The 15,088-nt window shown below is 39.6% G+C and overlaps 1 protein-coding gene across 2 annotated transcripts in view; it reads right to left on the minus strand.

Annotated features, from left to right (window-relative positions):
* Nucleotides 1-2,837: 2,837 nt before the first annotated feature.
* The window catches only part of tafa5l (TAFA chemokine like family member 5, like), an 81,781-nt gene continuing 69,530 nt past the window's right edge, over nt 2,838-15,088 (minus strand). The window contains exons 4-5 of one of the 2 annotated variants that reach the window (XM_074682256.1): nt 12,658-12,701; nt 2,838-5,012 (exon numbers count right to left, since the gene is read on the minus strand). In XM_074682256.1, the coding sequence (XP_074538357.1) occupies nt 12,678-12,701 (24 nt within the window). In that variant the 3' untranslated portion in view covers nt 2,838-5,012; nt 12,658-12,677. Of the gene's footprint in view, nt 5,013-12,653; nt 12,702-15,088 lie in introns of both variants that reach the window. The other variant, XM_074682255.1, reaches the window with a different exon arrangement.

Here is a 15,088-nt window from a genome sequence, read left to right on the forward strand (position 1 = left end):
ACGTCTGAAGCTCTTGGCCTGTAAGTGTCTACCTTTAATGACGATCCGCTTCCTAACCAAAGTCCCTTGCGAGCCATCACCAGCAACTCATTAGCACTATGCTAAGCTAATGGATCAGTAAATGGATTTTTATGTGGGCATAAATGCTAATTTGCTACACTGCGGCGCTGTTCAACAACGCAGTGTTTAGCAAGTCAGCCGGAGCCTCGAGGGTGTGTTTGTGTCTCATTAGGCTCGGCCAGGGATCCATCGTGGATGTGGAGAGCTTAGTGGCAGAGCTGAGATACGACGATGAGGGCCTACAGTGTGGGAACATTTGTCCATCCTGCACCTGAAGGCTTTATTGGAGAGGGAGGAAGATATCACACGTGTGCAGACGTAATTACTTTTCGAAAACAGATAAAACAGCCTGTAAGACCAAAACAATCCAGAACCAGGTGTTATTGTGTTGGTTTTTACCCCATGGGACTGATGCATGCTGGAGCTACTTGATAAAACTTGAGGCTCAGAAATGAATCTCTCTTACAAAATTCACAATTTTATCCTTTCTTCATCTGATTAGAGTACACCAGGCACTCTAATACGAATCCAGACTCTCTTGTATGCATCAATCACTTGACATGTTCTCAGCTGCAAGCATTAAATGGAGATTATAATCATATTTTCTGCCCTAGTCCTTTGATAGTTACCTGTGCTGAAGGGTCATTTTCTGTTACTAATGTCTCCAAAGCACTTAATTACACTATCAAACACATTAGACTCAGGCATATTATTATGCATAATTAGAAAAAAAAAAAAGAATTTAGCATGTGTAAGGTCACAAAACCACAGCTCGAGCGTTAAATCTGCTCATTGAAATCACCTTACTTGTGTCAGAGATAATTAGATCTGGAGAGCAGTGTTTGGTTACAGCTTCTGGTGTCAGATTCGGCGCTGCATCATAGATGGCAGGGAGCATGATACCACCCTCATACCATTTGTTGATCCTGACAGCAGCCCACGTTCAGCACCCTTAGACAGCGAGACAGACATTGGAAATGGAAGGAGGCAGCAGCAGGGCCTCATTGAAAGAACATCTCGAGCTGAGTGGGAGGTGAGTGGGAATTCTGGCACGGCAGCAAACACAGAGGCCAGCTTCTACAGCCAACTGGAGCACATACATAATATTCTTGATGATACTGTATCCTGGCTTATTACATTTTCACCTTTTCAGTAGCTAATATCTGTTCTTTCAATGATTTTAAAAGAAAGGGCAAAATAATTCTATCAATCAGTTATGGTTTTTTAAAGCATGGTTCTAATTCATGAGTATCTTACCTTCTGATTTTTTTAAAGGTTATAACAGGAAGTATCATGGACCTCACTGCAGGGACAAAGTTCTCAAACACCAGTCGTCAGAGTTAAGTGACAGATATTGATTTTATAAGCAGCTCATATTTCCCAGAGATTTATTTCTAAGAGCTTGTCACTTGAGGCTGAGTAGATGTAGAAGTGCTCTGCTGCTCTTCTCTGGGTACAACATTAGGGCGATGATTAAGAAAGAACTGCTTTTTTATTACCCAGCTGTGTTAAAAACTTGATTCTAAATGGTCAAATCCCTCATCAACACCTGATTAATTCCTAACAACAAAAGCAAAGCTTTAGACAGCTTGATCACACACAGGATTTCACATCAATCTGCAGAAAGTAGTTCCCTCATATTCCCCCTCTGCCTGTTAGCACTGGTGAAAACCCTAGTGTTTGTCTCTGGCTGGTTTTTGAGTGGGGAAATAATGACAGTGAGCGCAGATGTGAGAGCAGCCTGAGGAGCTGCTGGACCCCAAACATCCCTGATGGGGAGAAGTGAAGCTACAGCCCAACCTGCAGAGTCCAGGTAAGAACAGGGAGAGAGCTGGTGGGAGCATCTCAGAGTTGGTGATTACTGTAAAGTTATTTAAGTTTTATCCATCCATCTCTATGCACATCAGATCTGTATCAAAACATCATTTTTGAATAAAGAAACTCATCTTTAAATCAACATTTTGTGTTATCTTGTTTATGCCTTTAGCTGATTGTTGGGTAATGAGTGAAATAATGAAGAGTGAAGGAATAGAGCTGGAAGTTTCAGGGACATGACAAGTCCTGCTCACCCAATCAGGATTCCAGTACAACCCATTCACTACACACTATCCATTATTTTATGGATAGTTGTCCACAGTGAGTTATCACTGTACATCTCAATATCATAACACTGAGGCCATAGTATTAGTTATATTTTAGATCCACATGCAGTTATGCTACAAAATCAAACACAGCATTACGTTTGATTTTTTCATTACATACCTGTAGGTCTTCATCAAAGGAATCTAAATCAAACTTTATGGCAACACACGTGTATGTGTGTGATATACTGTGGCAGTGATCTGTGTTAGAGCATGATTGGTCTTCACTGAAAGAGTCACAGAGCTCACTCTGCTCGTCAGCAGAAAATGCTCGGCTTTTGTCCCAGTTTGACTCTTACAGTTGCTGTGTCATGTTTGAAATAATTGGCCTGTAGTTTTGGGGTTTTCAACCAAAGCCTCTTTCACAACAAGGACAGTTTGAAATAAAAGTTTAAATTATTTATAAAAAGACATTTGAGGACCACAAAAGGCATTTATAGTCCTGACAATTTAAGGACACAGCCTGGGGCCTTAGTTGCTCCTTTCTGCACAGTGCAGCAGAGAGTCAGCATCTCGGTGCTACAACTCACAGAACTTATTTTGATGATGTCTGCTCGTACCCTCCATCACGTTTTGACAGCTTGTAGTCCAATTTAGAAGAAAAGGAGGAGTCCTGGATATTTACCTCTTCTGTCGGTGTAGAGATTTGACCTGAGGTGCAGATCTGTGGAAGCAGCAGTTCCTGCTTCAACGGCCTTTCAAATCAAACGGACAGTTTATTTACGGTGACTGCAAACCAAAGAAGTGCTAAATAGAAAAAGCATGAAATCAAAGGTACCGCATCAGCTGGAAATTGGTATTTTCTCACTACACAGACCACTGTTGACCTGGAAAACACTCACACACACACACCGAATACACACTCCACAGCTCCCGGGAGCGGACGCTCTCTTTATATCCTCAAATGCATACATTAAGATGGAGATGTACAGCATTTTTTAGTACAAAGAAATGAAAAATCAGGTTGTAGACACATTAACAGGAACACCTGCACAATATAATGTAAACTATAGCCTTCGGCAAGCAACAAACAATACCTCAGTGAAAATTATTCTTCAGATGCTGCATTATGTTGATTCATCCTGCAGTGGCCTGCTTTTATTTTCTCTAGTCTTTACATATCTTACTGGTGTTTGTGTTAGTGTGTCCACCACTGGTACTTCTCTTAGAATGCCTCTTGTGCTCCTCCTTTTCTTTATCTTCTCTGGAGTAAGACCCACAAACATAAAATACATTAATTGAATATATATATGTATATATGTACACAATTTCAAATATATCAAGCATCTGAAATCAGGAAAAAGCACTTCCAGCTGGCCAGAACATTTCATATCAAAATAGAGTCAATTTAGACAAGTATTCTGAATACATTTAATCACACATGAATCAGTTTTAATTACAGAATTTAACTTATGTGACTTACTGTAGATCTGTTCCCAGTTTCAATAATATTTCGCCCCCGATATAAATATCTCTACTGTATGTACTAAAGAAAAAACAAGAAAGAAAAGAGAAGGCAAACCCAGGATTCATCCGTGAAGGTTTTAAATGAGATCCAACATCTGTAAAATCACAAATGCTTCTTTTGCCAGATGGTGAGCTCTGGTCTCGGCGTGTCCCAAAACTATACAAGAGTATGAATAATGCATTGGACATGACTTATTTCACAGTGTATCTCAGGATGTGCACACGCTCCCACACACAGGCACACAAGCGTACCCACACATATTCACATGTGAACAGATGCAAACATGCGCTCGCACACTTACGCACAGGCACACGAGCATTAACAAACACCCACACGTACTATAGACCATTTACATGAGCCAAGGGTCCACATCTGCTAAAAGCTCCCGGTGGTGTTTACAAGATGTGTGAGGTTCATTGACAAAAACTACTGTTCTAGTCTATGTTGGCACCACATACAAAAACATAAGTTATAAGCTAAGTCGTCCAAAAGTGTCCACCTTTCACCATCATGACCTTTGTTTGTCAAGGAAAGACAGTCACATCTTTTCTGTCATCTCTTTTCGTGGCGGTCAGACAGACTTTCCGTTCTTTTATGTGTTTCTTTTATGTGTATGCAGAGATTTTGGAGGCCTTGTAAAGTTTCACTCAGCTGAATGAGAGAAAGGTGTTAAAAGGCTGGAATCCAGTGGACAGAGCAGCCTGGCTCAACCTCAGTCAAGTCACGACTCTTTAGCAGCGGGCTGTCATTAAAGAAACTTGGCTGGAATAAAAGCCCGGAAGGCTCCATAGCAGGGGGTAGTAAAGAAGATGAAGGGGCTGACTTCTGAAAGACCTTCTGACAAGTCTAAATCAAGCCACGAAGGTAAAAATCTTCAAGGAGACAACCCTCGCTGACCTACTGTTAGATAACATGGACAAAGAAAGGTTATGTGCTGGGATGATTATTCCACTGCCCTGGTTATGACTGTTCCTCAGAGAGATTTTCTTTCTGTGATGTGTCTGTGAATTTGGCTGCGGTGAAGATTCGATGTCGATGGTGTACCGTGCTGCTCACTTGAGACTTCTCAGAGTTCTCAGAAGTGTCTGCAGAGAGTCTTTCACTGTAGTGATTGGAAAAGCTCTGGGGTTGTTTTTTTTTGTTTTTTTTGTTTTTGTTTTTGTTTCACTGAAGGTCAGGCCAGCTGTAAAGTTTGGGTAGCCTTGTTGTTGTTGTTGTTGTTGTTGTTGTTGTTGTTGTTGTTGTTGTTGTTGTTGTTGTTGTTGTTGTTGTTGTTGTATGGACACAATGTTCTGTTGTAGTGATTGGCCTCAGTTCCGTTTGTAGCACTGATGTCAATGAACCTGCAGGGGAATGAAAAAAGAAGAAGTATGAGGTAAAAATCGATAGATACAGTTGTTTCATAATCCTTTAAGACATGCACTTTATCACATGTCCTGTGATGAGTGTAATTTCACATGTGTTATACCTCAGTAAGTATGAGGGTCTATTTTATTCAGAGCATGGACACATTGCATTTCAGATCAGTTAATTTAGCACACAGCCATGACTTGAATAATAACACATTATTAATCATACAGAAGGTTCTGAGCTAAAAATATGCTTACGGTGAAAGTGTACCTAAGGTTTTCTGTTTTTTTTTTAAAGTTCAGAGTATTTCATAATAAGATTCAGCCCAGGAAACACAGCTCAACAGAAGATGGACAGTTTTATAAGTATTTCTCTTTGTCTTTTGGTTTGATAATACAACTAAATACCAATAACACAAAGGAATACAGACAAAAAATTACTGCAGGTAAAATTAAATTCTTGCAATGCATCTTAATAGAGACACACCAACAAAGTATGTGAGACTCAGCTAAACACAGACATCTCCACCAGATACTCAAAAACAAAACAGCAAAAATACTGCCTTTCACAACTAATTAGAGACTTTACTCTACAAAATATGAACAAATACAGAATCTACAACAAAATAAAGAGAAGAAAGCCAACACAAATATAAAAAGAATATAAAGAACATTGCAAAAACTGAATCTGAAGCAAGCCTTAAAGTCTTATTCTGTGTGGAAATTTTCTTATTAGACTTAGAAAAGAGACACATTCACCTCACAAGTCCAGAAACAAAAATGATTCTAAGATATTAAAAAGAAAAAAAAAAGATGTTTGCATTGGTTTTAAAGGGAAAAAAAACCTGCCTATGGTTATACAGAACTTTTCAACTATTTTGAGATAAGAATAATGTCTTTGAAAAAGAAACTAAAAAAAAGTGTCTTTTTCCCCCTTACCCCACTGGATTTTTTGGTACCACTTACATGCAATTAATATATAATTTTTAGTTTTCTTATGTCATAAAATAAGACTTTTTCTGGTTTTGTCTTGTGGATATAGCTCATATAAAGTCTTATGGGTAACTAAAAATAATACAAACACTTTTTGCAGGGATAACTAAAAATACATTTTGCCACCAGATACAGGAGAAACAAATACCCCAAACAAGACTGGATAAATGACTGAGCTCGCTACCAAAATACACACAAGGCAATGAAAAACACAACCAAATAATCCCAAATGAACAAAATTCAACAAATCAATCATATGCTGCAAATACAACCAAATACAGACAAATTAACCAAACAGATAAAACACAAATAAATACTGGCATTAAAATAAAACAGACGGACAAACAGAAATTGGAAACAGCTGACAGCCTCAGCAAATATCAGACATGCAGAAAAGAACACTAGAAAACTGGTCTCCATGCAAGTGTTTATGTCAAATTTTCAGCATTGAGCTTAATATCAGCCTCATTCACTGACAAAACCAGAGAAGAAGTCTTAAATTATAGATGATATGATAACATCATCTGTATATCTTTAATATGATATTAAAGGAGAACCATGCTGTCTGAATGGCTTGGAAAGATTAAAAAAAAATCCTTAAATGGAGTAAGAAAAATTGTCTAGTTTCTTGAACTGAGATATTTTTCTTTCTCAAACAAATTTTCCTCATCCCTGACGCCCATTTGGGTTTCATTTTGGTTTGTTTTTCAGTGAATGTGGCTCATGTTAAGTCTAATTAGACCATTTTTGTAAGAATAAATATGTACATACTTGCTTAGATTTCAGCTTTTGCAGGGTACAAAAAAAAAGGAATAGAGCCAATTTTATGTTCTCCAATCTGATTCTGTTGCCAGCCTTCATGTGTCGTGTTTGGATTTGGTTCAGTTGTTACAGAGAGCCCACCAGAAAACTGGCAACTCAAGCAAATTCTGGACATACCACCGAGTATGAAACCAAACACGGGCTAAAGAATGCTGAAAACACAGTCTTACTCAGGGAGAACTTCCAAACACAGAGATCACCACCAAATGCCACATGAAGCTAAATACAGGAGGACAAAGACAATGTTGTGTTGTCTGGATTGGGTTTTGTTGTTATAGAGGGCACACAAGAATACAGACAACACACCAACCAACCAAACTGAAACACATGGAGTAGATTTTTGTATTTTTAGTATGTTGTTTCAAATATTTACCTTCATCAAGGAAGTTTTGTGTTTGGGAGAGTTTGTCTGTTTGTTTGTCTGTGAACAACATATCTCAAAAAGTAAACGGATCTTGATGAAAATTTCAGAAAATGTTTAAAACGGGATAAGGAAGAAGTGATTAAACTTTAGAGGTGATCTGGATCACCGTATGGATCCAGGATTTTTTATCATTGTGAGATAGGGCTGTTTTCACCAAATGTGTAAATAACTCGACGATAAATGGTCGGATTGCTTTGCAAAACAATACAAGACAAGATCACCATCATTTCTGACAGATGTAAAAGTACGATCCAGATCCTGTTAATATTCTTGATACTAAGATCCAGAATATGAAATATGTACTGGGTCATCATAATTTTTAACACTGTCAGGTAACAAATTATTATACAAACCTGCAACTAACACCAAATTGTAGCAGACAACAACAACTAAAGTGTTGCGTGACAATCACAATATGCTTGTGTTGCATTTGGTTCTGCTGTTTGTTTTCAGCTGTGTTTTCTGTGCTCGGTCACGCTCTTTCCTTTCAATACTGTTTTCTGTATTCCATCTTGTCTTAATTGTAATGCATGGCTGATATTAAATTGTGTTGTCTGTATTCAGTTGTGTTTGAGTGTTTTTTTCAAATAATTTGTGTAGCTGTGTTCTTTATCTGCAGTGCTTTGAGCTTTCAGGATCTTTTATTGAGCATTTGTAAGCAACATAACATCAAGGCTATCGCAGCACAAACAAGGTGAAGAGGCTCACTCGAAAAACGTCATGACTGTTGCTAATGAATCAAACCTCTCCATTATAACTGTGAGCACACAAAGAAAATTATAGAACTCAGAAACTCTTATCAAAGCGTTTTCGTTTTCACACCAAATTAAATAAGATTGGATTTTGTGCACACTAATTGCACCCATGCCTCAAAAGCACCTGTGTAGTCATTTAACTATTGAGTCCGAGCGGCTCTTTCCCAATTTATTTAACATTTTAAATTAAACCAAAACACTGCCAAGAAGCTACAAATACTCAACAAGCCTGTTTTAATCTTCCGTGGCTTTAATTTTTCTCCTCACAGTGCTGGGCAAGAAAAAGCACATCCACTGTCATATTAAGTCCAGCAGCCTCTCCCTGTGTTTTCAATTTCATCCATGTCAGCTCCTGCAGAAAAGAAAACCCTTTACATACAGCATGTGAGCTAATTAGGAATTAATCGAGTGCCCCAAATTAAAGACTCGTCACTCTTTGCTCCTGCAATATTGGATTAAAAAAAAACAAAAAACAGACTGGAGACTTTTTTTTTGACACATTTCACCATGTGTTAATTAACTTTATCCAATAAATGTTGGAACTAATGAGAAATATCATGAAGGGCTCCAGTGTGAAAGAGTGGCGAGCGTCCAGTCGAGCTCATGACGGTTAAAGCTTCACAAACAAAATGGGCTTTATGATCTATAAGAGGTGTGAAAAAGCAAGAGAGATCACAATTTTGGAGATGTGCTGCCAAATTACGTGGCAGCATTGTTGCCATTTTTAAAGATCAAAGAAATGGGGACCTGTCTTCATCTTGAACAAATTAAAAGCCTTTATCAGCGTATCTCCATGAAGGACTCTGCTAAGAAACCAGCCCACATGTGTAGGTTTTAATATATTCTTTTCCACCTGGAGTACATTTCACCTCCAGAGAAATTTAGCAGTTAATGACTTAATTTAGCCAATCATTTGATCACAAAACCCATTTGAATGATAATAGAACCCTGCCATGAATATGTTATATGGATAAATCTATAAATGTTAATACATAAATGATCCAGGGTGACAGTGGACAAATGTGACACCCAGGACCACCCATATAAATCATTCAGACACTTAAATATGACTTGGCAATTCCACAAAGAATTGCACAAATTCCCAGAGCTCGCAAATAAATATTTATGACGCCCCCAATTCCCCTTTTCTCTCTGTCCTTGGTAATTGCGCGTGATTCATTTTGTTTTCTCGGTGGAAGAGGGGAAATCAATCTTAGAATATTGGCCAGGAGACATAGAGCATGCAGATCTCAAATGCCCATGGTTGTGCAGGATATAAAAGCTTCATAGATGCGCAGTTGGTGCTCTGAGGAGAGGAATCCACTTCAGTCTGCAAAAAGTTTCCTGGTTTTTAGGGAACAAAAGCATTAGAGGAAGGGGCCTGCAGCAGAGTTAGCTGCAGCAAGCTGCTCCTGGCTCTGATTGACCACCTACTTTGCTAAGTGGATGCTGATAAGAAGGGCTGTAAAAGGAGCTTTTGAAGAATCTGTTCCTACCTATGTGCCCAAGTGATTTTTCTACAGGCCCTTTCTTTTTCACTTATTGTTTTTTTTTTGCCTGGAACATTCTCCAGTTGGTTTCCATTTTCTACCTTCGTCCCAAAAGAAATCTTGGACACTTGAAGTAGCATCTCTCTTTGATGTAACAACACCAGGCTTCTTGGTTCCCCTCCTTTTGCATTTCAAACTTCCAATAACCCCTTTGATTCTCCTTCTCCTTTTTTTTCCTGAGATACATCAAAGTGACTGCAATCTGAAAAAAGGGGATTCCATTGTGTCTTTTCCAAGTCCTGGAGTATCTTTATTTAAGCTCAGCTGCGAGAGCAGTACAGGAGAGAACATGATGAATAGACACTAATAACTGTTTCATTGCAGAGCTGAGCGACACCGAACCTGGGAGGGGGTCTGGTTTTTAACCTGGGTCCATTTATCATATATTTTGGGGTCTAAATGACTTTAAGGTTCAAAGAGTTTTTAAATGTCTGGGTACCAAAATCCTTCAACAGGTTTAATTTGCTATCTTAACATAAATCCTTCTGTTTCAACACAGTCATTTTGAGCAGAAGCAATGTGCACGTTAATGATCTGATATTGATATTATTTAAAAGTGTCCATCAATATGAAAAAGAGGGCTGCTACCAATCTTTGCATGAGAGAAATCACTCACAACACTGCGCTGAGGAAAAAAAGGATCAAATGGAAAACCTTTCAGTATCAGGCTGAGGTTGGTTGGATGAGAAAATGAGTTAAAGAAAATAATTTGAAAAGGCTTAAACCAGAAATAGCTGTGTCCAGACTTTTTAACATGAATAAAAATTGAACGCATCTTTTCGGTCTTCACTTCATCTTATCTACCTAAACTACCCACACACTCAAACATCACACAGATGACAAGTTTCTGTGGATTTTTCTTCTGGCTGTTATCGGTAGCAAACCAGAGTGGCAACTGTTAAATGTTCTGAGGATTTAAAAACAGATACTTATCCAAAATGGCAAATTAGAGCAATAAGTATCGCAATCAAACTCCTGTGGACTGTCCAACTGTAATCTGTACATCCATTGGTAAGGTTTTGGTACCAGCTGTGTGGACAACTGTGCTGTGATTTTTATGGACTGATTCCTCTCCTACACAACTGTCTTATGAAATACAACACTTAACAAATTTATCAGACCACCTGTCATGAAAACGAGAAAACCGTCCAGTTTCACAAAGTTCTGTAATTCAGACTCTTCTTCTTTTTTTAAGTCTATTCTGAACAGAAGTGATGAATTTCAAACTGAATTCACGTTTTTACTCCCAACTTTGAGTCAGCACACTGGAGTTCAACGAGAAGTCGATAGTAAATTAAGAATACCATACAACAACTAACCACGTTTTTTTCTGATCAGGAATGACAATAAATGACTGTAGATTGGTATTTAAAATCATCCCCATAATAATAATATGCTCAATAATATGGTTTTATATTTCCATCATGATATTTTGTAAAACAGTACATTTAAAAATTAGTGGACAAATATATCTTAGTGCTTAAAAATCATTTTGATTAAAGAGTTTGTGCATACTGATGAATTGAACATTACAGGAACATAAAAATATTTTGGTAATCAGCAATTAACTGGTAATCTAAGACCGCAGTGGCAAACACCTTACACTGGGTGGTGGTCTGATAAATTTGTTGAGCACTCTCGATGTCTGAAGTGTTTTTTTTTAATTCGATACCATAAGAAACAAAAAAAAATTGACATTGAGCTGCAAAGTCAGCTGCTAGCAGCATTTGTGTAACAGTCTTCATGCTGGAACGGAGCCAAGGTTTCAGTTGTAGGAGGGCCAGACACATTTTGGCTGACATTTAGGTTACAACAGTTGGTCGATCACTAATTAAATCAATAAAAATGATTGACAATATACCACTGTCAGTATGTGTCGTTTCAAAGGGGATTCGGTTGCTTTTTTCACCTTAAATTGCATTTTCATAACCTTTTTGTGCAGCAGACAGATATACCTGCGATCGCTGCCCATGGCACTGAGCAACAAGTGGCGCTCTAACACATAAGTAGGCTGCACCGCAATGGTGTTCCATACATAATAGGCTGTTAGAGCAGGGACATTAACCATGGTTAAATAAAATAAATAAAAATCTAGAGTCTTTCCCAAAATAATATTCTAATCCTGTCCATATAACATGAGGCTGATTGTTACACAACACAGTTAATTTTTTTTTTCCAACAGGTTAAAAAGATTGGCAAACATGGCTCATTTTACAAAGACAGGGCATCTAACACTGACAAAACAAACATGGAGTGAAAAGGACTTTACAATGCTCTTCAAAATCGATTTAAGAAAAAGAAAAATTAGAAAAGTTCAATTTTAGGGTGGGCCTGTTGAAAAGTGGGTGGGCTTGGGACCTTTGGGGCCACCCATAATGCAGCCCCTGGCTGAAAGTACAAAAAGAAAAAAAAATTACGCTTCTTGTTTGGCAGATAGCCAGTCAAAGCTTCAAGATTTCTAGCTGCACCTTGAGACTCCAGATTCCAGTCACCTTATCTCCCAAACTTTGACAAAACTCACCACCTAGAACACAGGAGCCACTGGTCTACCAGAGCTTCATTAGGTCACTTCTTCTGTACTCTATAGTTATGCAGTGAATGTTGTGAAATACTACTTACTTTTTTATAAAACCAGGTAAAAAAATGTAACAAAAGAATGTTTTAATTGGAAATGTTAGAACAGCTGCTCCTATATGCTAAGACTAAAATGACTGTTTTGTACTGTTTTGCATAAAGGTTTATGCCTTGAAAAAGATCTGTCTCTGCAGGGATCGTCTTTGTAATGTGTTTTTTTGAAAATTAGAATAAAACTTAAGCTTCTCTGGCTCATCTTTGCTGTTGGAAATTACACAGCAGCCATGTCAGCCTGTTCCAAAGTTGCTGTGTGATGCAATCTTCTGGAGCAATTCCAAAACATTTTGTACTCAGAAGTCAATTAGACCCTAAAATAGATAAAACAGGATCCATGTTTTAAAGCACAGTAGTTCCACTTTAATACAGGTTTGAATCGAGGCACAGCTTGGCAAATAACTGAAGCAGCGTTATACGCTCTGAATGCAAATTGGAAAAAGAAACATAATAGAAAACTTACATACTTGCTGAGTTTCTCTGCATCCTACGACGGCTCCTTGGGCAAAGGCTGGAAAAGAAAAGTAGAAGGTCAGCATGGCATGAACAGAGGGCCAGCCTTCACTAACGGTTTATTCAACTTTCCCTCAGCATCTTGGCCTCAGACTCAGAGCAGCATATGTCCATTTAAAAGCACAGATGGCATGTCTTCCAATTATATCTAAGGTGGGACGGAGGAAGCTGAAGGTTATTTTGTTCTCCACCAGTTTTTATGACCTCTGAGGACCGCTTCTTTCCTCGTCCAGAAAATACGAGCGAGTAATGGGCACCTCATCATCCATGTTAACGACTGAGAGACCTTTCCTTTCTTCCATCAGTGGCATCACACAGACAGAGCATTTTATCACATTAGCTGTAGGGCAGGGTGATAAACAGTGTTACACTTTGTTTCTCTGTGAATAACAACTTCTTGCCTCCCACATTCATCTTTAGGAGAACACATGAAAACATGCAGTTTTCCCCTTGACCGGGGGAAGCAAACAGCTCCCTTGCCTTCTTAATATTGGTGAATGAGCCACTTTTGTGTAGATAATGACTCGGCTAATCATAATCAGGAAGCTAATGGTCTGTTTAGCCAATCAGAGCAGCCAAGGCGAGACGGCTGTCTGGTCTCGGCACTGGCATTCCCAGAAGCCGCAGCTCCCCTCTCGTCTGTGCCAGGCTATCTGCAGCAGAGAGGCAGACTTGGTATTCTTCTGTCCGCCTGGCCTGTCGTCCAGCGGTCTGTCTGTCTGCCTGTCCGACGTCGGAGCCCCTGACGCTGTCGAAGAAATTCAGTCCTCAGAAGAGGCGCTGATCTATCGCACCTCTCTAGCAGCATGTCATCTAAATGCTAAGTACTTCCACTGCATCTTTAAATCAAAACAAGAAAAGAAATGAGCACAGGGGCGAGTGCTTGGGAGGGATAAAAGCTTATAAGGGCACAATAGAATGTGCCTTAGCTTTTTGATTACATTCATTTTGGAAGGAGAGGAAATGTGGAGGAGAGGCTGGCTGGAAGGAGTGTGCATAAGGAACCCAGAGACCTTGTTATCCCGGCAATTGTGCCAGAAAAAAAGAGGGAGAATGGTTATTGATACAGCCGCCCTGCAAGTTCCTTCAAAGAAAATAGTATGTTGTTTGATTTCTCCAAAAAACTACCATGAATGTATCTGAGCTTTCCCCCCATTATAAGACCCCCTCCTCTCCCCTGTCTCCCCATGTCTCAGTTGGACTCTTTGCAATCGATTGCAGGGATTCTTGAAGTCAGAGGAGAGTGCTGAGGCTGCAGAAGCGGCTGGCACTATTAACTGCTCTTACTAATTAAAAGGGTAACAAGGTGAGCTCGGCCCCACGGGAGGGACTGTGCAGGAGACAGAGCGGCCTGTGTGCTCGCCATGCACACCGGTAAACACTGCTCACCGCCTATGGTGTTTACAAGTCCGTTTTCCAAGGACAACGAAGACGTATTCATCTCCTGCTGGCACGGGGGATGAGGCAGATCCACTGATAAAAAGCAATAGAGGGAGCGAGTGAAAAATCAGGGAGCACGTTCACTAATAAGCGCCTGGCTAATTGCTTGTGTTGCGGTAAAATTGAAACATTTGGACCTCGTCTCTGAGCTCCGGGTGCCCTCGTTTCATCCTCACTTGTAAACACTGAGCACTGTGCATGAATGATAAAGTTTCACAGTTCAAATGAGGTGCGCAGCCTGGATCTTTGCGAGAGTGCCAGTGGAGATTGGCAAAAAAAATATTAAGGGATTCAATTAACTCTCTTCCTTATCATCAACACAACATATTTCAGGATCAAAGTAATTTTGAGATACAGTATTCCTCGCATTACACAAAATAAAACTCCTTGCCAAGTTAGTGTTACAACTCCAGGAAACCAGCGTTGCCGAGAGGCAGAGCCACTGCAGGTACAGCAGACAGCCTGTTTGCTTGGCACTCAGGGGGAGACAAAGCAGACACTGCATATTTGGTCGCACTTCAAGCTGTAAAATTCTCACCAGTGAGCCCACCCACCCTGCCATTATTGAGACGGGCGCTGTGCCATCTCTGCAGTAACCAAAATCTGTCCCCAGGGGTCCCTTCTAACAAGTGGACTCCTGCACAGGACTGGGTCTGGTGTATCTACTGCAGGCTGATAAAGGTCCCAGTCATTACAGTCCACTGGAACTACTGCTGTTATTAAGCTAACAAGCACAGATGAAGACCCTCAGAGGATGCTTCATGCCCGAAGAATGACCCTGACGTAAAAAAGCATAAGAGCAGCAGACCTTGGGATAGCTCTAAAGAGAAAAATAACAACATTAGTTTCGGCATCAACTTGCATTTGCTGCTTTATTTCAGCACAGGCAGCCACAGAAAAGCAGACATCTACAGGATTACCAGCATTCACATCAAAGGTGCAAAA

This window comes from Halichoeres trimaculatus, unplaced genomic scaffold, assembly GCF_033239565.1.
Source record: "Halichoeres trimaculatus isolate MK-OKI-2021-1 unplaced genomic scaffold, fHalTri1.1 fHalTri1_scaffold_11, whole genome shotgun sequence".
NCBI classification, from domain to species: Eukaryota; Metazoa; Chordata; class Actinopteri; order Labriformes; family Labridae; genus Halichoeres; species Halichoeres trimaculatus.